This window comes from Anomaloglossus baeobatrachus, chromosome 5 (genome assembly GCF_048569485.1).
Source record: "Anomaloglossus baeobatrachus isolate aAnoBae1 chromosome 5, aAnoBae1.hap1, whole genome shotgun sequence".
NCBI lineage: Eukaryota > Metazoa > Chordata > Amphibia > Anura > Aromobatidae > Anomaloglossus > Anomaloglossus baeobatrachus.
Genome location: NC_134357.1, coordinates 414,340,821 through 414,367,007, shown reverse-complemented (window position 1 = coordinate 414,367,007; position 26,187 = coordinate 414,340,821). Strand labels below are relative to the sequence as shown.

The 26,187-nt window shown below is 45.7% G+C and overlaps 1 protein-coding gene across 2 annotated transcripts in view; it reads left to right on the top strand.

Annotated features, from left to right (window-relative positions):
- The window catches only part of PLCD3 (phospholipase C delta 3), a 106,610-nt gene that overhangs the window by 48,277 nt on the left and 32,146 nt on the right, over window positions 1-26,187 (top strand). For both annotated transcript variants that reach the window (XM_075350256.1, XM_075350257.1), the window contains exons 2-4: window positions 10,411-10,569; window positions 13,165-13,393; window positions 14,926-15,055. In XM_075350256.1, coding sequence (XP_075206371.1) covers window positions 10,411-10,569; window positions 13,165-13,393; window positions 14,926-15,055 — 518 coding nt within the window. The remainder of the gene's footprint in view (window positions 1-10,410; window positions 10,570-13,164; window positions 13,394-14,925; window positions 15,056-26,187) is intronic.

Here is a 26,187-nt window from a genome sequence, read left to right as displayed (position 1 = left end):
GCAGAACTTCCGGTTTACGGTTGAACACCGGGCCGGTAGGTTGCAGGGCAACGCCGATGCCTTGTCCCGCGGCCCGTGTTTGATGGCAGGAGTTCAACCCCGCACGCTTGAACTGAGGGGGGGGGGTATGTGAGACTGTGACCGGGGTTATCTATGACGGCCGGTATGTCTCGCCCCGGTTGTGCTCACTCCATGATAATCCACTATAGGGTTAATGCTGTTTCCCTACAGGCTGAAGGGAGGGTTAAATAGATTCAGGAACAAGGGCAGGTGTGCCGGGTGTGAGGGAGTGATCACATCTCCCTGAGTTCTCTGCCGGAAAGGCACATATGTACTATTGTGGACTTTTTCTTTGGAATAAACGGTGTGCTGTGAACCTTGGTGCCTGGATCCCGTGTCTTCTGCAGCGCAGCCGACGACGCTACCTCACACCCCTCATATGCAGTTTTCAATAGTTGCAATCGAAAAGTTTGTCAGTGGGAGAGCGCTCTTTTCAGGCCATCGGCAACCCAAGCGCGATGGCAGGGTGCTGATAGGTTGATATGGCAATGAGAGGACTGACAATGGCCTCTAAAGGCTGCTTTACACACTGCAACATCGCTAGTGATATCGCTAGCGATCGCACCCGCCCCCGTCGTTTGTGCGTCACAGGCAAATCGCTGCCCGTGGCGAACAATATCGCTAGGACGCGTTACACGTACTTACCTTCCTAGCGACGTCGCTGTGGCCAGCGAACAACCTCAGTCAATCAGCGGGCTATTAATAGAAGCGGAGGGGTGGAGAGCAGCCGCATTCACGTCACTCCCAACTCGTTGCCGGAAGACGCAGGAACGCTGTTGTTCGTTGTTCCCGGGGTGTCACACGTAGCGATGTGTGCTGCCTCAGGAACGACGAAAAACCTGCGTCCAGCACGAGCGATGATATTTTGAAAATGAACGACGTGTCAACGATCAACGATTTGGTCAGTATTTCTGATCGTTAGCGGTCGCTTGTAGGTGTCACACGCAACGACGTCACTAACAAGGCCGGATGTGTGTCACGAATTCTGTGACCCCCGACGACATATCGATAGATACGTCGTTGCTTGTAAAGCGGCATTAAGTCTTCCATGTACTACAACCCATAAGATTCCACCTGAGACAAGGTCTTATAGGATACCTGTCAGTTAAGCACTTAACAGGCTAGGTAGGGCACTGCCCTACTCAGAAGTGCAGCTTTATACTTATACGACCATAAGATAGCATGAGTACCGTATGTCCTATTTGGGTACTAAAAATTATTGCCCAAAAAATGTAAAAGAAAACCCACCCCAGGTTGTCTACATGGTTCGTTTCCTGCTTTGTTACATCGTCAGTTACACCATAGTTTTGGATTGCAGAACTAATGGATCGGCTAATGTGTAGGAGGAGGTTTTCTTGCTTAGTATGGAGCATGCACATTTTTTAGGAGTTGATCATCACTTCACCACTTCTGATGATCCATGCCTACTGGAACTGAAGACGTGGTGATAATTTATGTTTCAGCTCAGAAAATTCGGAGTCTTAGTGGTAAGCGCAATATTTTTATCAGACTCAAGAATGTTGGCAGGAAAATCTCATTCCACTGATTTGAATATAATATACTTGGATTTAGACAGGAAAAACACTTAAGTATATTGTGGTTTTAGAGATTTAATCCTGAATGTTGTATATTACTTTCTTGCCCGTTCTTGTTCCAGTGTTCTGCAGATAACATCTGGACTTTCCTACGGTTGATGCCGTAAGAAAAAGCGCTAATACCATAAAGAGGACCGGCCCCACTTCTAACATGTCTCTTACAATATATGTAAATACCCCATTATTTATCAAATTTTGACCTTTCTTTTCTTTTACAGCTTTGCACTGTGATATCCTTCTACTATTCTTACTAGAAATGTATGAATCCATTAACATCTAGGTGTTACCTGTTGGGGAGGCCCTACCCAATCTGACAAAGTCCAATAAGTGTTGACAGTGCGGGGCCACTCCTTGTAACACCCAGTAGTTGATTTAGGCTATGTGTCCACGGTAGAATGTTGCTGCGGATTTTTCTGCATGAAAATCCGCGGCTTTCCCGCAAAATCCGCACCTTTTCAAAGGTGCGGATTTGCCGCGGATTTACCGCGGAATTGCCGCGGATTTTGGTGCAGATTTTTTTTTTTTCCCAATTCTGAAGCCAAAATCCGGATCAGAATCCGCAACAATAATTGACATGTTGCAGATTTTTCCGGATCAAAATCCGCACCAAATTCGCCGCGGAAAAATCCGCAGCATGGGCATAGCATTTCCAAAAAGCCATAGAAATGGCTGGGAAGTGCCGCTGCTGCAGATTTTCGGGAAATCCGCAGCAAAATCCGCGCATTTTCCGCAGCGTGGGCACATAGCCTAATTCTTGAATTTATAGGAAGAATAACACAATGCAGAGTAATAAAAATAATACTTCAGCATTGTTATTTTATGGGGGAGTCTTTACAAGTATTTACTAAAACAGACTGGAAAGAAAACCGATACGTCTTCTTTCAAAGCAAGACTTAAGGGGGCTTTACACGCTGCGACATTGCTAATGCGGAGTCGTTGGGGGTCACGGAATTTGTGACGCACATCCGGCTGCATTAGCGATGTTGCTGCGTGTGACACCGATGAGCAATTTTGCATCGTTGCAAAAACGTGCAAAATCGCTCATCGGTGACATGGGGGTCCATTCTCGATTATCGTTACTGCAGCAGTAACGATGTAGTTCGTCGCTCCTGCGGCAGCACACATCGCTATGTGTGACGCCGCAGGAACGAGGAAGCTCTCCTTACCTGCCTCCCGGCCGCTATGAGGAAGAAAGGAGGTGGGCGGGATATTACGTCCCGCTCATCTCCGCCCCTCCGCTGCTATTGGGCGGCCGCTCAGTGACGTCGCTGTGACGCCGCACGGACCACCCCCTTAGAAAGGAGGCGGTTCGCCGGTAACAGCGACGTCTCCGGGCAGGTAGGTATGTGTGACGGGTCTGCGCGATGTTGTGCGGCACGGGCAGCGATTTGCCCGTGTCGCACAACAGATGGGGGCGGGTACCCACGCTAGCGATATCGGGACCGATATCGCAGTGTGTAAAGTAGCTTTGAGGCAATGTTCACAAGACCGTATTGTTTGTTCAAGTGCTGTCCGTGAAAAAGCTAACATTATACAGACAGCATAGGACTAATGTTATTCAAGTTGGTTGTTCAGATGAGTGGGGCTTTTTTTGTACCAAATGTGCGTGAAAAAAAAATATGAAAGTTTCTTCCATGTGTTAGATGAGACTCACTCATTCAAGTCTATGGTTACACCAAAAAATTAGATCCCCGATAGCATCAGATTTTTACAGATACATTCTTTACTGTTATAAACTGTATATTGTCTTGTAAATTTTAATAACTGCTGGTGTATAAAAATGGATGCCACACAAATGACAATAGAGATCAAAATCACCAATTGTTTTCTGGATGAAACTCAGACATTCCTGTAAATTTAAGGCCACGTCTCACTAAGCAACATCGCTGCTGAGGCACGACTTTTGTGACGTAACAGCGATGTTGCTAGCGATGTTGCTGTGTGTGACATCCAGCAACAACCTGTCCCCTGCTGTGAGGTCGCTGGTTGTTGCTGAATGTCCTGGACCATTTTTTAGTTGTTGCTCTCCCGCTGTGAAGCGCACATCGCTGTGTGTGACAGCGACAGAGCAACAACTGAATGTGCAGGAAGCAGGGAGCCGGCTTCTGCGGACGCTGGTAACCAATGTAAATATCGGGTAACCAAGAAGCCCTTTCCTTGGTTATCCGATATTTACCTTCGTTACCAGCGTCCGCCGCTCTCACGCTGTCAGTGCCGGCTCCCTGCTCTCTGCACACGTAGCAGAGTACACATCGGGTAATTAACACGATGTGTACTCTGGCTAGGCATGCAGGGAGCCAGCGCTAAGTGGTGTGCGCTGGTAACCAAGGTAAATATCAGGTTGGTTACCCGATATTTACCTTAGTTACTAAGCGCAGCATCGCTTCCACGAGGCGCTGCTGGCTGGGGGCTGGTCACTGGTTGCTGGTGAGATCTGCCTGTGTGACAGCTCACCAGCAACCTGTGTAGCGACTCTCCAGCGATCCCTGCCAGGTCAGGTTGTTGGTGGGATCGCTGGAGCATCACTTAATGTGACAGTACCTTTTAGGCTCAGTCAAACAAATGGGCTGTGAAATGGCACCAGTATTGTCTATGTGTAAGGAGGTGGTCTGGCACACATGTTCGCCCCAAAGACATCGATTGCATTATTATATTGTAGAATTGTTTGTATCTACTATGTGGCCTGTAGTACTAATTGCCGGCCACAAGAAGTTACTGTTATCCCTGTTTCATATGTTGTAGTTCCCCTGTGGGCTGTAGGACTGTGTTCAGGAAAGAGAGGGTTAATTTTGAGTTAGCCAAAGGGAGAAGTGTTGGAGTTCAAAAAGAGAGTGGTTCCTGTTTTAGAGGTTGTTGTGTGGTAGAAGCAAAGGGGAGAAGACATATAAAGAGGCTGTGTGAGGATGCCGGTGCTCACGATGCAGAGGCGGAAACATCTTATGCATCAGAGTAAATTACTCCGAGGCAAGCTTGTGAAAAGTGCGGAGACAGTGTCAGCACAGCGGAAAGGGGACCTTAGTGAAAAAGGGGTACGCAGCTGAAAGACATTGGCTCAGGGAAATAAGTATAAGACCGACTCCTGATAACGTAGCAAAACAGTGCCGGAGGTATAGTAGCCACAGCGACACACTTGGACCCATGTGGTTTTAAATCGATAGGATGCAGACCATAGAGCCTTCCTCCACTTTCCCACTTTCCTATATTATTATGAGTGTGTCCAGTCTGGCTGAGACCTTTGCAGTCTCTCGGATTAGAAGGTCATAGTGATTAGCAGATTGTAGGCCCTCTTTAATATGAGTACAGTGGATTTGTTTTCATTTAGTGTTGAAGTATTTAAGAACTTCTATTTGATCCTGCCGAGATTTTGTATTACTTTAATCTCAGCTGCTGCACCTTGCTGCCACTCCCTTTTATTATCTGATCTCACTCCTTACTCTCCCATGTGCCAGTTATAGTTCTTCTATGCTGCCCTCCAAGGAGAAGCTGTCCTTATGGAAGCTGTGGAGTTTTGTTTGTTGTATTGTTCCCGCTTGTTTGTCTCTCTCCCAGTTTTGTCTTATTGTAGTATTAAAACTAACATATTGCTGCCCAGCTCACTAGCCAGTGTTAGCCCATGGTCAGCCAGGGCTTAGGCACGTGATCACGGATGGGAGGAAGGACCCATCTAGGGACAATGGGAAGTGCAGAGTTCAGTTTCAAGTGAGTGTTTAGTTGCCCCTACCGTACAGGTTTCTTCCCTTTTTTTGCACTGCACGTGCTATTTTTTGTCTCTTCGCACTCTTGTGACATATAGAATCTTACAAATCTTATAGAATAAGATTCCATTTGTAACTCTTGCTAAAGAGCCAGTTGATAGTAAAAAGAAAAATGGAGAATGTATAACTTGTTACTTTCTGTATTGAAGTTTACCTGAATAAAAAACACATTATTTTTAAGCCATGGACTGATTTCTTTATTACTGGTATTATGGGAATGAGGAGAAATGGTACTGCACAATGTATAACTCTGGAGGAGATGAAGGTTCTGTACCAATGCAGCAAGACCACACTTCCACTCACTCAACAAAATTTTGTATAGCATGCCCATGTGAGGAAAATGAGACCTTCCACCAAAACTACAGGAAAGTTTACATTTGGTGCAGTTGGCAGGATGTTAGTCCCTCGCATGAAAAAGGGGAAGTGAACACTCGTGGTGCAGATAAAAAAGTGCCTGAAGTTAGGCAACCTAAAATGGCGCTGACCATGGAATCTAAAATGGTGGCCAGAAGCATGGATCCTGAAATGGCGACTGCTCATGGAATGGAGGCAAAGAAGGACTGCTTATCATGGGAGTGAACGGTGCCTGAGAGCACAAAAAATATGCCCAGCCCATTGGAGTGTCAGCCCGGAAGATGGTGTGCTCTGAAGCTGATATCTGATCCAAAATGGGAGGTGCTCACTAGAATAAAGCGCGATTCAAAATCAAGTCTGAACCATCGGATAAGAGACGATGAGTGCAGGGGGCATAGCTGAAGGCGCAGTCAGCAAGAGTGACTGGTGATGTGTCAGCAGATCAGCTCCAGAAGATGACAGCTGTAAAGGTGAAGTGCCTGTTGAGGAGGAGAGGAAGTTTGTGGTCCCAACGAAGGGAGGACATGGAAGAAGTCCATATCCCACTGGAAGTGCGAGGTATGTCAAGGGATTCTGAGGGCGGAGAAAAATCTTAACTACATCCCTGTTGGCCAATTGGGCCTGGACTGAACCTTAAAGGCTAAACTATATCTGCTGGTTTCAAAGGCTCAGGAATGATCGGCAAGGTAACACCCTCAGTCACGCATTTTACATCAAAGTGGACGTTGCCCCCTTCAGTATTTTACTTTGTCCATGAGGGACTGTTGCCAAAGTTTTGGTGAGTTGGGGACCTAGTGCCGGAGATATATTTAAAAAAACAAAAAAGCTGTGAGCCAGTTGAGTTCCATAAGGGGACTGTGAGTTAAAGGCTAGTTAAAGAAAGCCTTTGTTAAAACAACTGTTGGTCAGAAGTCCTGGATGGTCGTAAAATGCCTGTGTGGATTGTTTAAAAAGGATAGGGACTGTTTGTTATTGCCTTCATGGTGGATTGGGCCTGGACTGAGCCTTAAAGGCTAAACTATATCTGCTAGTTTCAAAGGCGCAGGAATGATCAGCAAAGTAACATCCTCAGTCACACATTTTACATCAAAGTGGACGTTGCCCCTTCAGTATTTTACTTTGTCCATGAGGCACTGTTGCCAAAGTTCTAAGGACTGTTGTTGGGGGAAGGGGGGTGAACAACCCCATGTTCTGGCCAGGTTGATGAACCTTGAGGACTGTGCCCTTTTACCGGAAGGACTGCTGTTGCTGTGTTGGCCTGCAGGACTGTTAAAATATGGACATGGACAGTTTGTTCCAGGTTCTCAACCCATTGGGATCGAGGTCGTGACAACCTGAAGAAAAGAAAGAAAACATCTTCCTTCGAAGAAGAAAAGAGTTAATGATGATTTTATGTATGGTTTTTATGCTTTGATGTCTTCCAGGTTGCCAGTGGCACTATACAACCACAAATTTAGGGATTAATGATTGTCTCCACTTCAATGGGAGTTACTTTCTGTAGAAGCACTTCATTCTGGTTTATTCTGGATTTTTGGTAAATGCCACTTTATGATGTTCATTTGTCCTTTATAGATCACCCTCACTCGAGGATGATAGGACACTGAGATGCTGGTACAGCAGGGTCCTCAAACTGGTTCCTTCATTTTGGACAATTACAAAATAAGGAAACTTGCCATGACTACCCAATGAAAGAGCTAACTCCATTTTTCCCAATGAAAGAGCTAACTCCATTTTTTGGGTTTGGTTCAAAGATTTGTTTCCTTCTTGGATGAACCTGCTTCCTGCCCCATTAAGATATGATGTAAACAAAAACAAGGTCCTTGAAAATGATTAATGAAATGTTTCAATCCAAGATGTTTTTTTTTATTAGTCAACCAATGTTTATGACTTCTTTCCTCATAAATTCCTTCCTAGAAACACTGTAAATTAAGCACACCATCAGGGAACACCTTTAACTATTTCCACCACATGGACAACCCAGGCCACCGAACAAGAGTCTTCATGGTTAAAGGGCTAGTCTGACTTGGCAAAATGTGCAGTGTTGGATATGATGTTGGAGAACGCTGTGGAAGATTCCTCCTGACCAAGGACAGGAAGATGGAATATTTACTAGGGTCATCTGACAAGGTGCAAAACTGAACAAAGGTTAAATCCTTGGATTGTTAATGTTTTAGGGCAGCACACACTGTATACAGCATTAGGCTGCATACTAAGCTTCTTAGTAAGATTCCAATTCAGACAGGAGCTTAAGGATTGACAAGCAGAATCTAGACATTCTTGAAATTGTATTGTGTACAATTCAATTATCACTTAGAAGCTAAATTATATGTTTTATTACTCCTATGCCATCTGCATATTCTATTATATTCAATATTCTTATCTAAATGTGCTTTATATTCAAGAAGCAAAAGAGCTGACATAAATGGGTTTCTCTTTCAGCCATGAGTCCCTATCTTAAAGTATGTAGGTCAACCTAAATTTCCTTTTTCATACTCTTATTAATATAGACTAGTCCTGTAGACTGATCTTTAACTTGGATGACCAACTTCTTTCATAACATCTATTTTGGCAAGATGTTGGATGTTACTTCTTACTTCTATGGAAGTGTCAAGATATAAGTGAATGGATACTTCTGTATTTAAATCTTCAAGACCTTGGATATATCTGCAGACAAATATGTAATTTCTACAGTCACAATAAAACTCCCCATCGTTCGGCCTACAACTATCTTGGCCTTCTCTCCCATGTACAGGAGCACTGACTCTGCTGAGCGCTCCTGTGTCCTCTATGAGAGAGCCACTGCCATACATCTCTTGCGGAAGCTTATCGCTTTGAGAACAAAAGGAATGGCTGTCTGAAATTAGATATGTTGGATCCTTATCTCCGCCGACATCATTAGACTGTTGGCCAAACCTGTTGATATCGGCTGGGTCATCTGACATTAGTCTAATATATATGGGGACCTTATCTCTTGGAGAGATTATTATCTATATGAACACACAATGTTGAAGTTAAAAATTTGTTTACATGGATCGACCGGTATTACGATTCGACCACCGATAGATAAACCTTTTCCAATTGGCAGTCGGTTAAATGCCTGTTTACACCAGCACAACAATGTAAACACTGCATACTGAATGATCTATATCAGTTCACTCAGTGCACATAGACTAGGCTGCCACTGTTCTCAGTAGTGTGAGTCCTGTTTACATAGAATGATGCATTACTGAGAATTAGATTTCTTGCGCTACATGAAAGATCATTTAAAAAGATGCTCGTTCATCAGGGGATCATCAGCCTGTTTACACTGCAAGATAATTGTGAAACATGCATTTTTAATAATGCCCGCTCCCAATTATTTTGTAGTGTAAATTCCCATTTACTCAGAAGATCTGTAGATTTCATCACACGCTCATCTACTCTCCCTTTTCCTCCTTTTTGTTCCACATTAGCTTGCTTATGTTTACTGACTGTTACTTTCCAGGTGTCTCCCGCTTTGGTTTGTGTTATTGGTTTGTAAACCATTTATAATAAAGGAAACACTTTGTGGTCAGCTTAATGACTCTGGCCAAATTTACAAATCTGAGTCATGAAGTTGTAAAGGAGTGGGGAGCGGGATTTGCAGAAAGTAAACAAGCTGGCAGTCTCATCAGGTAGGATGAAATGGTAGATTCTGATTTGTATAGGTCTGTCAGCTTAAAGAACAGCTACGTTCATGCAAAAGTTCAACCTACAAAAGATCAGGTCTATAAGCTTAGGTTCATAAAAATGACTACAGGCATAAGGGTAACTCAATCATAATCTTTGTGTATATACAAAGTATGTCATCATTGTTAGATTATAGTAATCTACTTCAGTTGCCAAAGCTATTATAAAACATGTTGGAAAATGTATCTGTGATAAATTGGGCACCTTTTTGTACCCCATTAGAGTACCCCAAAATGTAAAACATGATTACAGAGTTACAGATCATGATTTGTGTATATAAAGTATATTGTATTTTCTAGATGATAGAAACATACTACCATGACCAAAACTGTTATCAAACATTTTGGAAATTACATATGTGATAAATTGAGCATCATTTTGTACCCCATTATAGTACCCTATGATTTATATTTGATGGTCGCTTGAAAGAGTATGTTGGGGGAATGATATTATTGTATAGCAGAAAGATTGTTAGCTGCTTCTTAAGTGACAGATTGTGTAAACTGTGCGAGGATTGTAAGGGGGTTAACATGAGCTTTAAGCACTCTTTATATCCATACCTTGTATTTAGCGGAGAAGACTTTTTCATTTAATTTAATATAAGTGTAACTAAGTGCCACATGTTGGTGGCAGGTGGCAGCTGACATGAGAGTGCTCATCTGTTTTTGGATTTATTAGTTTGGCGGATGGCTACAATTTTGTCTTTTTTGCCCAGATGGTGGTGGCTGTGTGATGATATGAAATATAGGGTTAGACATCACTGGAGGGTGGTTGTACTGGATGTATAACAGCTGCATAGAGGCTAAACTAAGGATACCTTATTCAATTCCTTTCTGAAAATATGGTTTATGAGGTCACCAAAACTTCATCTTCTATGGCCATGATCTCATCATTACTGTAGAAAGGACATGTGATATATTCTGCTTTGTTTTCTACAGCCCTATCCGATGATGAAGATGTAAACACCATGCTTTTGGGTACTCAGTTCTGGAAGATTAAGCCAGGATGGTGTCAACAAAGACTGTACAGACTGGAATCTGATGGGATGACCATCTGGTACAAAAGCAAAGCAAAAAAGGCACGATCCAAGCAGATCTGTAAGTATCAGTAAGAACAGTATCAGATTCAATGACTATATATATCAATTTTTTTTGTAATGTTTTCTTCCTACTAGAGGCGCTCACTGCATAATGTTATAGAATGAACATTATAATAATACCATTTGATGTAATCGCCTTGTGCAGCAACAGGCGTTATTCATTTGATCTATGTAGACAGTATGTGCTGGAGATAGAATACTATTTATTAGATATGTGGATCTAAAAATAAGCTGTACGTGGAAATTCTTACTAACTGTCACGGCCAGGTGTACGGGCAGGCCCAGGAGGTGGATCCACTGGACCGAACTCCTAGATGGTAGGAAAGAGTCCGGCAGCTGGAACACTAGAAACAGCAGAACAGTCCTTGCACACGGGAATAGCGGAGAAGTCCCTGGGACCACGGAGTTATGGGTGGTAGTCCGGGTGACGCAGCTCAGGTTCGGAAGCCGAGATGATGTCAGGCGGGGTCCGGAACCTTGGAAGCAAGATGACGGGTCACCGCAGGGATCCGAGATGGTGCGGACTGTCAGGATGGCAGAAGGACAGCGTTCGGGGTTCAGGATACGGCAGACTGGATGGCGAGGCAAGCACGGCTCTACAAAGAGAGATAGGTGAGTACATGCACTGAAACACCAGGAGACCTGACTCCTAGCTTAGGGAACACGAAGATCAGGCCCCGCCCCCTTGGACAATACACCCCTTTATACCCTGTACCTGATTAGCCTCATTACCTGTTAATGGACGCTGGCCCTTTAAGAAAGGGTCAGTGACCGCGCGCGCGCCCTAATGCGCATGCGCGCAGCCCGGGTGCCAGAAGCCAGGGAAGGAGGCTGAGAAGAGGACGCAGGGGAGCCGGCCAGGGCCTGGGAAGCCGTCGGGCGCCGCGATCGGGGACCAGGGGGCCTGGGAAGGACGGGGACCGGAGGCTGGAGAGCGGGGAGCGTGGCAGGTGAGCCGGGGAGCGGGGCTGAGGACCCGGGGAGCGGAGCAGAGGACCCGGGGAGGGAAGCCAAGGACCCGGGGAGCGTGACACTAACGCACCTAAATAATCTGTGATATTACAGCTGATACTGGGAGATCAATTCTACTACATAGATTTAGAGTCAGGTGGAAAATGGGTTCAGACAATAAGTGATAGCAATTGTTACTTAGGCTGTATAAAGGGTGGTAGATATCAATGAAGCCTCCTGCCATGGGGCACATTAGATATGGAGTCCTAGTTCAGGTTGGCCTTATCACCTTTGTCATTGGATGTAAAGGTACCGTCACACTAAGCAACTTACCAGCGATCCCAACAACGATAGGGATCGCTGGTAAGTTGCTAGGAGGTTGCTGGTGAGATGTCACACTGCGACGCTCCAGCGATCCCACCAGCAACCTGACCTGGCAGGGATCGCTGGAGCATGGCTACACGAGTTGCTGGTGAGCTCACCAGCAACCAGTGACAAGCCCCCAGCGCCGCGTGGAAGATGCTGCGCTTGGTAACTAAGGTAAATATCGGTAACCAACCCGATATTTACCTTGGTTACCACCGCACGGAGCTACACGTGCAGAGAGCAGGGAGCAGCGCACACTGAGCGCTGGCTCCCTGCTCTCCTAGTTACAGCACACATCGGGTTAATTACCCGATGTATGCTGCAGCTAAATGTGCACAGAGCAGGGAGCAGCGCACAATGCTTAGCGCTGGCTCCTTGCTCTCCTAGTTACAGCACACATCGGGTTAATTACCCGATGTGTGCTGCAGCTAAATGTGCACAGAGCAGGGAGCAGTGCACACTGCTTAGCGCTGGCTCCCTGCTCTCCTAGCTACAGCACACATCGGGTTAATTAACCCGATGTGTCCTGCAGCTAGCTACATGTGCACAGAGCAGGAGCCGGCACTGACAGTGAGAGCGGCGGAGGCTGGTATCGAAGGTAAATATCGGGTAACCAAGGACAGGGCTTCTTGGTTACCCGATGTTTACTGTGGTTACCAGCCTCCGCAGAAGCCAGCTCCTGCTGCCTGCACATTTAGTTGTTGCTGTCTCGCTGTCACACACAGCGATCTGTGCTGCACAGCGGGACAGCAACAACTAAAAAATGGCCCATGACATTCAGCAACAACCAACGACCTCACAGCAGGGGCCAGGTTGTTGCTGGATGTCACACACAGCAACATCGCTAGCAACGTCACAAAAGTTGTTCGTTAGCAGCGATGTTGCTAGCGATGTTGCTTAGTGTGACGGGGCCTTTAGAGGCCTACAAAGATGCAATGGGCAATGAAATCCCACCCCTCTTATTAAATATGGGACAGTAGGGTGGTGGAAAGTATGGCCAGGTCCTTCTGTTCTGGGATGGATGGTGTGATATTTCAGACAATCATCATTAGAAGGAAGGTTTTTTTTTCTGTTTGTTTTGGGGTTTTTTTTGTTTTTTTAATCTGTGGCTTTTCCTTCTGCATACAGTATATGACCTGGGCTTTAAGGCTAATTTTGTGGTCAAATCACCCTGAGTATTAATTGATTAGTTTCCCTGTTAATGTCACCTTGAAACGCTACACATTATATTTCATTGTGCTTCTATATCTCCATTCTTCATTGTGTCTTTTGCCAGTCTCTGTTCTGCACATTGAGTCTGTACGTGAAGGTCGGCAGTCAGAAGGACTTCGGAGAAACGGCCGCCGCTTCCCGGAGAGCTGCTGCTTCAGTATCTCCTTCATGGGAAGGAGAAGAAACTTGGACCTGGCTGCATCCACTGACCAAGAAGCTCGTAGCTGGGTTCAAGGCTTGCGTAAACTGATGGAGAGAGCAGAGGCGATGAGCCAGAGGGAGAAATTAGTTCAATATCCTTACACAAATACATAGTAGCCATGAAGTGGTTGGCAGGATTAATCATGAATGGAAAACATAGCATGTCCCAAGTGCAATACCAGTGTTGCCACCAAACATTTCTGAGACCCATAAGGCCCCTTTACACACTGAGACTTTCTAGCGATCCCACCAGCGATCCCGACCTGGCAGGGATCGCTGGAAAGTCTCTAAACAGTCGCTGGTGAGCTGTCAAACATCGACGCAGCAGCGATACAGACCTGCAGAACGACCTCACTGGTCATTGAGAACGTGTCACACAGCAGCTATTTGATGACTCACACCTATGTTAGGGGCGTGGTGTTTGGCGCTGAAGCCACCTAGGTGTCCTTTTTACACGCCCCCCTCAGCTCCGATTGGTGATCTCTATTGGCAACCCCGAGTTTGGAAAGATTGGCAAAAGTCGCGCTTGTATATCCTTTGTTCCTGAGCTTCTGTTGCTTAGCGGATCTTTGCACAGTTCTCTGTGTGGCGACTCCACACTGGTTTATCTATACAGCATCAATACAGCTTCAATCAAATTATGCTTACTGTATAGGCTTTATAGTATTGCAGACTGGAGAACTGTCTAATGATCCGCAAACCAGCATGCTCAAGAACAAGGTAGCTTTGAAACAAAGGACAGAAGAGCTAAAGTTGCCTTCTTTTCAGTAAAAGCCGCCCAATCAGAACGCAACAGCGACCACCAATCGGAGGTAAGGGGGCGGGAAAGGGAACGCTATAGCACAGCTACGGGCTGGGTTCTAAGTCGCTAATGATGTCGTTGTAATGGTGTCAAACACACCGATGCATGCTGCGCAGCAGGAAACAAAGGACCAAGAAATGTTCCTGAATGATTTGTAGCGATCAGCGACCTCACAGCGGGGACCAGGGTGCTGATGCGTGTCACACACTGCAATGTCGCTGGGGAGGTCGATATTACGTCACAAAACCGGTGACGTTACAGCGATATCGCTAGCGATGTTGCAGTGTGTAAAGGGGCCTATAGAGACATGGCTTTAACTCGTAGCTTATCCATTCAATTCTATATCTAATCATCCCTCTCTTCTTTCCTCATTATTTCTGCCATGTGCCCTTTTCTGGAGTCTTATCCATTGATCCCTTCTTAGTTGCCACAATATTTGTTTTGTGGAGCTTCTACTTGTTGACTTTTATTTTCCAGAGGCATGTCTATGACACCTTTCTGGTGAACCTGCTGTGCCAACCTCTCTCTACTGGTTCTGCCCATGGACCCTCACTGTTTTTCTTATATTGTTATGTCATCTGATTTTGTAATGAGACTTATCTGGGCATCTTCAGGATGATGAGGCTTGGTATCTTTGTATTGTCTTGTCTCTACCAACCCAATGTGTTATTATAATTATCAACTCATCAGCCTGGAAGTTTTGTAGCTTTCTGATATAGAAATTCTTCTATACATCTGCACTGTAATCTCAATACTCGAGTTCAGTTAGTTATTTTTTAATTTTGCATGTCTCATGAATTATCTTCCTTGACTGATTCTCATCTGGATCCGGGATTATCTGCATCAGGCAGACAGAGATGGGGATGAAAAGATGAGCTTCCAAGAAGTGAAAGACATGCTGAGGATGATAAATATCGATATGAACGACATGTACGCCTACACACTCTTCAAGGTGACACCCCTATGTTTTTATGAATATACTTGGCTAGGGAAACGTGGATTCATGTCATGATGCAAGTTGTAGTTGGTAAGCCACAAGCTGGTAGAAATTGGAGGATTGAATTTATCACTTGCTTATGAGAATATTTTGAACCAGTTTTAATCCAGGGACTCTGTCATTTATTATATTTAAACGTTGTGCAATTTTTGAGCAGGAGAAGCTGAGATTGACATATAGATGTGTGGAGACAGAGTCAGTGTAACTTCTATATTATTCATTTAAAAGGATCCAACCAGCAGGATTTTCATATATATAGCAAAGCCAGTGCTATACTGGAGCTAGGATGCTGAATGTATGCTTACCTTTTGTTCTGAGACTGGATATTTTATTTCAGAAATATGTGCAAGTAAAGTTCCAGCAATGCACTGCTATTTCATTGACAGGTGCAACAGGAAGGGAATATGTGGGTCGGGTCTTGCTATCTATTCCCACCCTTGTCTGCCTGCCTGGCCTTCCTCCCCCTGTCGCCATAAGACGTTAATTCTGGAGCAGGCAGACAGGGGCTGGAATAGATAGCTAGATTTTACCCTCACATTCCCTTCCTGTTGCACCTGTCAATCAAATAACAGTGCATTGCTGGAACTTTACTTGCCCATATTTCTAAAATAAAACATCCAATCTCTGAACAAAAGTTATGCTTAGATTCAGCATTCTAGCGCCAGTATAGCACTGGCTTTACTTTATATACTAAAATTCTGGTGGTTTGTTCCATTTAATGAGGATTAGTCAGCAGATCATAAGTAGCCAGTTTTTGCTCTAATTTTATTTTGTGCTCTCCTGAGTGTTGTGGGGTTTTATTTATTTGTATCCGCCATATGGTACCAGAGATATGATCCTTTTTATTCAGCACTAATTTTTTATGTTGTTTATGTGTCGCCCAGGAATAGGGGGTACTCAGAACCGGGCCAATGGGGTCGCTTCTAGAGGTATCACGGTGGCGTGACCCGGTCTGTGATCCCAGGCTCCACAACAAAAGGGGAATATGTAAAGGGAGATTGTCTGTGACGCCACCCGTGGGTTGCGGTGATGAAATGGTGGCACCGCCGCTGCCTCTGGGGACTGTGCCCGGGACAGATGGTCTGGGGACAGGAAGATGGGATCCCCTCCATGGGTAGGGGAGTTGTAGTTCCGGGGCCCAATTGGGAGTTGTGGTGGTGGCAGGGCTTGCGGGGATCAGCACACTTACAGTTCGGTTGTCCTGGTGTTGGATGAGGCTGCTTTCATGTGAAGGGTCAGGAAACAAAGAGTCTGTTTTGTCAACCAACTTGCCAAATGGCCGGTCACCTTTGGCGGGTGTCTTTGGGTCCCACACCCAGATGTACAGCCAGGGCCCTTCTTTCAACACTCTCTGTCTGTCTCTTTCTTGTCTGGACTAGTCCGTTTGAACAGCTTCCGGATCGGGTCCCTCTCCCAGCACCGGCGGGCTACAACCCTGTCCCGGTCGCCTCAGGATCCCCGCGACCGGATCTCCGTTGCCTGTGGCCCTCACAGCCACCTAGTCCAGTAGTCCAGGGCTCCAACGCCGGCTACCACCTTCTCCCAGGGAGCTCCAAGCTTCCCTTGTCGGCGCTTCACTGACTACTGCACAACTGAAACTACAACTCTATCCACTTCCTTAGCTCCTCTCGCCCCCCTCCCTTTTCCTGGGGAGGGGGTAAGTAGGGCCTGATTGGCTGGTGTACATCTGTGTGGGGATTGTGTAGCTGCCCAGGAGGATTAACTCTTTCTGTGACTAATTGTGAGTTGTGGTGGTGGCAGGGCTTGCGGGGATCAGCACACTTACAGTTCGGTTGTCCTGGTGTTGGATGAGGCTGCTTTCATGTGAAGGGTCAGGAAACACAGAGTCTGTTTTGTCAACCAACTTGCCAAATGGCAGGTCACCTTTGGCGGGTGTCTTCAGGTCCCACACCCAGATGTACAGCCAGGGCCCTTCTTTCCACACTCTCTGGCTGTCTGTTTCTTGTCTGGACTAGTCCGTTTGAACGGCCTCTGGATCGGGTCCCTCTCCCAGCATTGGCGGGCTACAACACTGTCCCGGTCGCCTCAGGATCCCCGCGACCGGATCTCTGTCGCCTATGGCCCTCACAGCCACCTAGTCCGGTAGTCCAGGGCTCCAACCCCGGCTACCACCTTCTCCCGGGGAGCTCCAAGCCCTGTCGGCGCTTCACTGACTACTGCACAACTGAAACTACAACTCTCTCCACTTCCTTAGCTCCTCTCGCCCCCCTCCCTTTTCCTGGGGAGAGGGTGAGTAGGGCCTTATTGGCTGGTGTACATCTGTGTGGGGATTGTGTAGCTGCCAAGGAGGATTAACTCTTTCTGTGACTACCTGGTTTTGTCAGGGCGTCACACTCCCCCTAGGTTGAATACAGCCGGTCCGCGGGCTGTCCGGCTACTGATGTTTATTTTAATGGGAAAAGAAAAAGTTAACACATTACAACCATACATCTTCCCACATTGGGAGGTACGTTTGCTTAACCTTTAACTATCCTGCCACCCCCACCTGCTGTGCAGATGGCCTCCTCCGGGAACTTGAGGACGTTCAACAGGGGTGACAGTCCATAAAACAGTCATTCTTTAAACTTGCGGGTAGCCATCCATGTTCCACTACCACTGCTGCCGTCACTCCTAGTACGGGGCACGGGTTCTGTGCTCTGCCATCTTCTCAGGAGCCAGGCCCACTCGGATGCCCTCGGCGCTAACTACAACTGGCCTCGCTAACTGCCGAGGGCCCCATTGCTCAGTGGCCTGCTCCTCCTCTCTGCAGGTGCACTCCGGCTGCTCCACAGCCGGGACGGGGCATTTGGGAGTGGCTGGCGCTGCAGCTGGGGGAGATTTCAGGACGGGTGCTGCCATCTTTGCGGCCGGGCGGACTGACGGAGCCGACGTCATCACTGTTGTGGCCATACAGACTGCCGGAGCCGACGTCATCACCGTTGCGGCCATGCTCGGGGCCGGGTGAGATGTCATCGGGGTTGCAGCCTGGCTTGGGGCCGGACGGGATGTCATCGGGGTTGCAGCCTGCTATGACGTCTTGCCGCTCTCGTGTCCAGGAACGGAATTTTGCAGAGTCCTGGCGTCCCTGCACTTTACAGTTCCGGTTACATGCCACCGCTTCTCTGCCCGCCCCCCCTTGGTCTTTTGCGAGCACTCCTTCCGGCCATGTTCTCAGGGGGTAGGGCTTCAACTTCGCGCCATTTTTGTGGAAGAAGAAGATGGTGCCATTGTTTTGGTACCAAAAATAGCGGGCAAGATGGCGGCAGGTCAAAATTTTTCAAACAGTTCACGGATTACAAGGCACACGTCATCTAGGTCACGGATGGGGTAAGAATCCTGTTCGTGACACCAAAATGTGTCGCCCAGGGATAGGGGGTACTCAGAACCGGGCCAATGAGGTCGCTTCTAGAGGTATCACGGTGGCGTGACCCGGTCTGTGATCTTAGGCTCCACAACAAAAGGGGAATATGTAAAGGGAGATTGTCTGTGACGCCACCCGTGTGTTGCGGTGATGAGATGGTGGCACCGCCGCTGCCTCTGGGGACCGTGCCCGGGACTGATGGTGTGGGGACAGCAAGGTGGGATCCCCTCCACGGGTAGGGGAGTTGTAGGCCCGGGGCCCAATTGGGAGTTGTGGTGGTGGCAGGGCTTGCAGGGATCAGCACACTTACAGTTCGATTGTCCTGGTGTTGGATGAGGCTGCTTTCATGTGTAGGGTCAGGAAACACAGAGTCTGTTTTGTCAACCAACTTGCCAAATGGCCGGTCACCTTTGGCGGGTGTCTTCGGGTCCCACACCCAGATGTACAGCCAGGGCCCTTCTTTCAACACTCTCTGTCTGTCTCTTTCTTGTCTGGACTAGTCCGTTTGAACAGCTTCCGGATCGGGTCCCTCTCCCAGCACCGGCGGGCTACAACCCTGTCCCGGTCGCCTCAGGATCCCCGCGACCGGATCTCCGTTGCCTGTGGCCCTCACAGCCACCTAGTCCAGTAGTCCAGGGCTCCAACGCCGGCTACCACCTTCTCCCAGGGAGCTCCAAGCTTCCCTTGTCGGCGCTTCACTGACTACTGCACAACTGAAACTACAACTCTATCCACTTCCTTAGCTCCTCTCGCCCCCCTCCCTTTTCCTGGGGAGGGGGTAAGTAGGGCCTGATTGGCTGGTGTACATCTGTGTGGGGATTGTGTAGCTGCCCAGGAGGATTAACTCTTTCTGTGACTACCTGGTTTTGCCAGAGCGTCACATTTACACAGTGGGTGTTGCTTACAGGTTAATAATAGAGAGACACCCTTCCCTTGAGAATCCGGTGAGCAACGCCCCCTTGGTAAAGACCATTACAATTAGCACTAAGTAAAAAGGCTCATATCTCTAGAATCATATGCTGGATTATAAAAATAAAAAAATGAATACTCTGGGAAGCAGAGGGAATAAAAGAGTAACAATTGGTAACTTTTACCAGGATGACAGTTTCTCTTTAAATCCCTGCTCATTCTGGATTTTGGAGTCATGTGGGCAGTCCTACTCAGTGACTGAACGCTAACCCTAACAATTATAGAGAGAAAGCTGTAAATCACTGATTAGAACTGCCCATATGACTCCTGAGCCTATAAGGAAAAGAGATATAATAAATAAAGTTAATAAATAATTTATACTGATTCTTGCCCTATAAACCTATAGATCAATTCACTCTTGCTTCACCTGATCTATAACATGATGTCTATATATTATATAGCATCTTGAAACTGAAAGGTCTCCTTTAAAGCACCACTCCAGCGTTTTTTATTTCACCGCTGTAGTGGTGCTTGAAATCTAAATCCACTGACCCGTGTCTTATACTCACCCTCCTGTGTCTTCTTCTGTTATCGCCGCCGGTCTGTTTGGTCTCCTGCGATTTCTCACCTGCCAAGAGCTACACTGTTTCATGGAGCACGCCAGAGGTCACAATTCAATACAACTCTGAGAGCCACATTCTGGCTCTCATAGACTCGCATTGAGTGATTATGGCATAACTTCTGACTTCTGGCCAGTCAGAAGTTATAGTCACTAAATAGCGCTGCAGGACAGGAGCGACCCCGAAAAAGGATGAAAATAACAGAGGGTGAGTGTGAAGATCTGATGCTGTGGGTTATTAATCACTTAGGCATGTTAACGATACAACAATTTTTATTTCTTTTGTACATGGTCTGACAGCAACCAGTCCTTATGCTCCTTCCGATGACGGATATCACAACCATGGCACATGTATCCAGCTCCAGCTAGCTACAATAGTCCTTAGGATAGTTCCTTAATCCAGACAATGGATATTACGACCGTAACACGTGTACCCAGCTTCAGTCTCTATAGTCTATTCATGGGCATGAGGACCTAGTCACAGCAACATCTCCTCTCCTTTCTACATCACACCACCAACTACATGTCTCCTCGCTTTTCTACCTCTTTTGGAATCAGCCCCGAGATAGGAGAGGTGATCACATCCCACCCCTTTAAACATTTGTTTCATATAACTCCAAGTATGAAGGAGGGCAGTATCCGGTCAGTCTGCAGGATTGTGTATCAGGAAGGCCCCCTGCAAAGGGGAACAATAGACGCACAACAACCCACCAGATGCAGGACAATGAACCCTACTGCAGGCCTGATTTCATTAGAGTCCATGGAGGCCAACTAGGATACAAACATTAACAACTCCTTCCCACTTCAAATTGTGTACATTAAACTGAGGAGCAAGTAATCACTAATAAAACACAACAGCTTAATGTAACCGGCGCTCTGTGCTACCTTAGACCTGTGGACTCTGCTCTATGCCCATTGGTCAAACAATCTTCAGTTGACTGGGTGCAGGAGATTTATACTTAAGGCACTTTGCACTACTAGAATGGTGCTTTAAAAAAACAGGCATAAGGTTTAATTTTGTCGTCCTTCATAACAAGACATGCCGCCTGTAGTCTTCAGGCTCTCATATAAAAGTACCCCTCTCCAGGTAGAAACATATTCCTTTGGCTGTTTACCATGGGTAGGGCAGTGCTGCTGGAACCTTATTAGTTACTACCCTCCAGGACCGCCAGTTGTCATGTGTCCCTGTGATTGGCACTGTAGAGCTTTGCAGTGAAGCTGTCTGTGGACGCTGGCTAAATTTAGAGTGGCTAAGTGGCACACACCCAGGCGCTCTGTGAGCCCCTGCCAACAGTGAGCGTTGCTAGCATCACACACACATTTTTTAATGTTAACTCTTTGAGGATCTGTGAGTGGATTAGTTTTATAAAGCTCAGTATTAGTTTTAATCATCTGTATAAATTGATGGGATGACATACTAAGTGTAGTGCGATCAAACATCACACGTATATGATACATAAAAGAAAGACCATTTCCCTTTGTAAGACATACCGATATAAAATATATGAAAATCTGTATATTTTATTAGAAGAGGAAGTTACAGCATTTTCAAAGAAAAAAAATACAGATTCCTTAATTTCATTAAAATAAAATCCATGATAGAAAAAACCATCCACACAAGTTTTGTATTAATACTATTAAATAGTTCTTAATCATGGCTAAGTATATGTTATCTTTAGCCATGACTAGTAACTATTTAATAATATTGGTCCGAAACACGTGTGGATGTTTTTCTTTTATCATATTGGATTTTAGTCTTATGATATAAAGGATTTAGACTTTTTTTTATCTGTAGAAAAGTGCTGAAATATAATTTTATCCTCACCATACAACAAAATGTTGACATCCATTACCCTGCTGGAATCCATTGCCATACACCAGTGGTCCCCAACGTTTTTGACCTTGAGAGCCACATGCAGCTCTGATAGAGGGTTACGAGCCACATCCAGCTCCCACCTCCTCCTCACACCCAGAGCCCCCATTACTGCCAATGACATAATCACAGCCAAGCCTTTTCAGCTGAAATCACACCAAGGCAGTATACCAAGATCCAGTTTTTCCCATTCCTACTATAGCCCCCATTCAGATCTGCTCTTCTGTGTGGGGCTATTTGCAAAAGTCATCATCTGGAGACCTCCTTTTCATATCTGTTTGCGAGACGTGGTGCTTATGTATCAAGATTGGCACACTTGCGATCCACATGTCACGGGCCCGCAAGCCACATGTGGCTCCCGAACTACAGGTTGGGGACCCCTGCCGTACACCATCCACCAGACCATCACATGGTATGAACATTTTTGGATTTTTAACTCTTGGAAGGCGAACTGGAAAAAAAATTCCTTTTTTCTTACTTTTACCCTTTTGTACATAGTTTAACGAATAGCAAAACAGAGTTTTCTTTAACCAAAATGTCTGAATTCTCTAATCAGTATGCTGTTCATCTATTGTTTATGTCAAAAGCCTTCAGTACTGTTAAGCCCCTCCATACACATTAGACAGCTGTGAGCTGAACAATCATTCAGCGGACACCTAACTTACCCAACTCTGCATAAACAGGCTTGGCTGAGCGCTCCATGGGATATCTGTTGTCAGATTCTCTGGCTTCCGGCAGGTCGCCATACACATTAGAGTGTCAATATTAACAGATTTGGTCTATGTAAGTTTAATATGTTTGGGCGCCTTTAATCAGGATGCATTTGCATTTAAGTGAGAGAAAAGTTCCCGAGAGCACAAGTATTAACTTATTATATTGCATATATTAGGGTGATATCAACTGGCTATCACATCGATATTCTGTGGTATTGGAAGCAGTGTTAATCAGGACGTCACATAAGAGAACTGCGGGAATACATGATTCTTCAGTCACCTTTTGGGGGTATGGTGAAGAGCATAGGTTGAGCAAAATAGTTGTTTGATCATAAGTTATGACTAGAGATGAGCTGTGTTCGAATCGAACTGTTCCCCAATCTCAAATTTGACCTGTTTTAGGTGATGTTCGAGTCGTTCGACGAACGCGAACAATTAGCTTTAAGTTCGACAGTTTGAGGTTATGTTCGATAACGGTTCGATCACCAAAAGAGTAACTGGCTTTTCACAGTAATACTGTCATTCAATGTTAATACAGTGGAACCTTGGTTAACGAGAGCAATCCGTTCTGGGAGTGTGCTTGTTAACCAAGTTACTTGTTCAGCAAAGCAAGATTTCCCATAGGAAATCATTGCAATGCAGACAATTCCTTCCACAACTTGTTAAATGTCCCATCCTGGTCCCCTATTGTGCCATTCCACACATGCACAAACACACACAAACAGACACAAACATACACGCACACACACAAATTATGCTCACCTTACCTTCCGTTCCATCGCCGGCCTCCTGGGACTTGCAGTTCGCCGGTACAAGATGTGTATCGGGTAACCATCGCGACCGATGCCGGAACTTCCGCTGCCAGAGCGCTGACGTCAAAGGCAGGAGCCGCTTGCCTCTGATTGGCCAGCGCGCTGCCAGAAAATGGTGACGTAACAGCGACCTCGTTGTCGCTGTCGCTTAGTGTGAACCAGCCCTAAATTAAACAACGAAATACAAACTATAAGATAAGGTATATATTGCCGCCCACTATCTAATAACAAACAGAAGGGAGGTGCAGACTAAAGAAGAGAGATCATCTCTAGTTGATCTTCCCCTGACAGGCATAAACAAACAGTGCATATCCAAATGAGCATATCATCAGTAGGAAATACCAACAAAGGTAAAGTAGTTAAAGCCGCACCCAAAAGGAGATTGGGCAGACAAATGATTAAATGAATAAACCTGTTACCGTAATAGAACTAAAGCAAGAATAACAGAAACTAAACACCTGAAGAAAAGTTGTATCCACTATGGCTTGATGGACAGCGAAGCTGACCACAGACCACAAGCTGAAGGGTTCGAATCCAGACGCATGACATTATCATCTCCAGGCTCAAGGGGGAGGCACATAACTTGAGTCCCAAATGGCGTATAAAAGAGCTAAGCAATTAAAAGCATTCAGTAGGGCATCCTAGGGAATGGAGAGAAGAATTTGTGGCGCCATACCAAAGGAGGGACAGCTTTGATAAAGCTTTGCTCTTCCCCCAATATATGTTCAAGGTAAGTAATATCTTGCTGTAATTAGCATTTGACACAACATCTTGATTATCTTTGGATAAAACATCACATTCCAATACTGCAGAATTTAGATCTGCTGGTTAGTTGATATCATCGCTAATATTTGCCGTTAAGATGCCGTTAGAGTTAAGGTGCATTTACACTGGCTGATTATCGGGAAAGAACATTCTTAGGAAGATTAATTTCACAATTATCGGCCTGTCTAAACATTCCGCCAATCACCTAAACAACAAAAAAAAAAGCTTATGCGTTATTAACCTTGCTTAAATATCATCATTCCCCATAACATATTGTCCTATGTTGCTGAAAATATGTTAATGATAGTTCTGTGCTCGGGAAAGTGTGATCTTCGTGTCTAAACAGGTTATTAATTGATTGCTGATCTTCCTCTTTGTACCTTTTCTGCAATTGTTTAATACACCACGCCAGCATATTTTTTTTATTTTATAGCTGGAATGGTGCTTCTAATCATAGTTCGCTGACCTTAGTATAATATTTACCTGCCGCCATCTTTAACTTCTATCTGACCTGTCGGCAGCGCCAGTGTTTCATGTAGATCACAACTCAATACAACTCAATGAGATCCTTGTTGTGGCCTCTTTCTGGCTCTCATAGACTTTCAAGAGAGCTTGCGACGTAGCTTCTGACTTCCGACCAGTCAGAAATTTTGGTCACAAGACAGTGCCATCGATAAAAGGTGAAGATGGCAGAGGTTAAGTATAAGACCAGTGGCAGGGACCTTTGATTAAAAGCACCACGCCAACAGGGAAAAAACCCCACTAGATTGGTGCTTTCATGCCATGGGTCATCTAGTCTAAATGGACGTTAAGACAATACTTGTGCTCTTAGGAGTGTTTGCAACATTACCAAAAACATTGGTATGTGCATCCTGAATAACACTTCTGATGGGCTTTCACACAGCTTACTGACCCTCTGCATACTGTTGAAAGATCCCGTTTTCAGACCTTTTGGCTGTAGTATTGATTCTCCATTTTGTTATACTGCATGGTACATACAGATATTTCAGATATTTTATATCTGTATGTCTTAAAGGGAACCTGTCACCACTTTTTTGGCCTATAAGCTGCGGCCACCACCACTGGGCTCTTATATACAGCATTCTAGCATACTGTACTGTATATACGAGCCCAGGCCGCTGTGAGAATATAAAAAACACTTTATAATACTTACCTAACGGTCGCGCGGTTGGCCATATGGGCATCTCCGTTGTCCAGTGCCGGTGCCTCCTCTTTTGGTCATCTTTGTTCTCCTTCTCTTGCCGCGGTGCATGACGCGTCCGACTTCATACACACTTGCCGGCATTCAGGTCCTGAGCAGGCGCACTTTGATCTGCCCTGAGCAGGGCAGATCAAGTAATGTAGTGCGCCTGCGAAGGACCGGTGAGTGTGTATGACGTAGCCGCGTCATGCACCGTGGCTTCAGAAAGAGGACGAAGATAGCTGAAAGATGAGGCACCGGCGCCGGAGAACGGAGACGCCCATATGGCCAACCGCGCGACTGTTAGGTAAGTATTATAAAGTGTTTTTTATGTTCTCACAGCGGCCTGGGCTCTTATATACAGCATGTTAGAATACTGTATATAAGAGCCCAGTGTTGGTGGCCGCAGCTTATAGGCCAAAAAAGTTGTGACACGTTCCCTTTAAACTCTAAATAGAAATGAGAAGTCCCTAGTACACAAGAAATACCCGTCTACCTAGCTTCACAGTGATATAGGAGTAAGGAATAAATTACTACATAACTAGAACCTGGGAAGCTAGGTGATGTTGAGCCTGTAATGGCGGCTTCATTTGTGCCACTTCACCTCCAAGCTGAGGCGTCACGAAAGGTCACATGTAGATGTATACATAAGCACTCACAGCTTATATATATATATATTATATATATATATTATATATTATATATATATATATATATATATATATAGAAGTGCCACAATCCAGCCATGTTCATTAGTGGGGTGAGCTGCAATACCACGCATGTCACTCGTATATGCAGCACTGGTCTTGGATAATTAATGAAGAGGCGATGGCT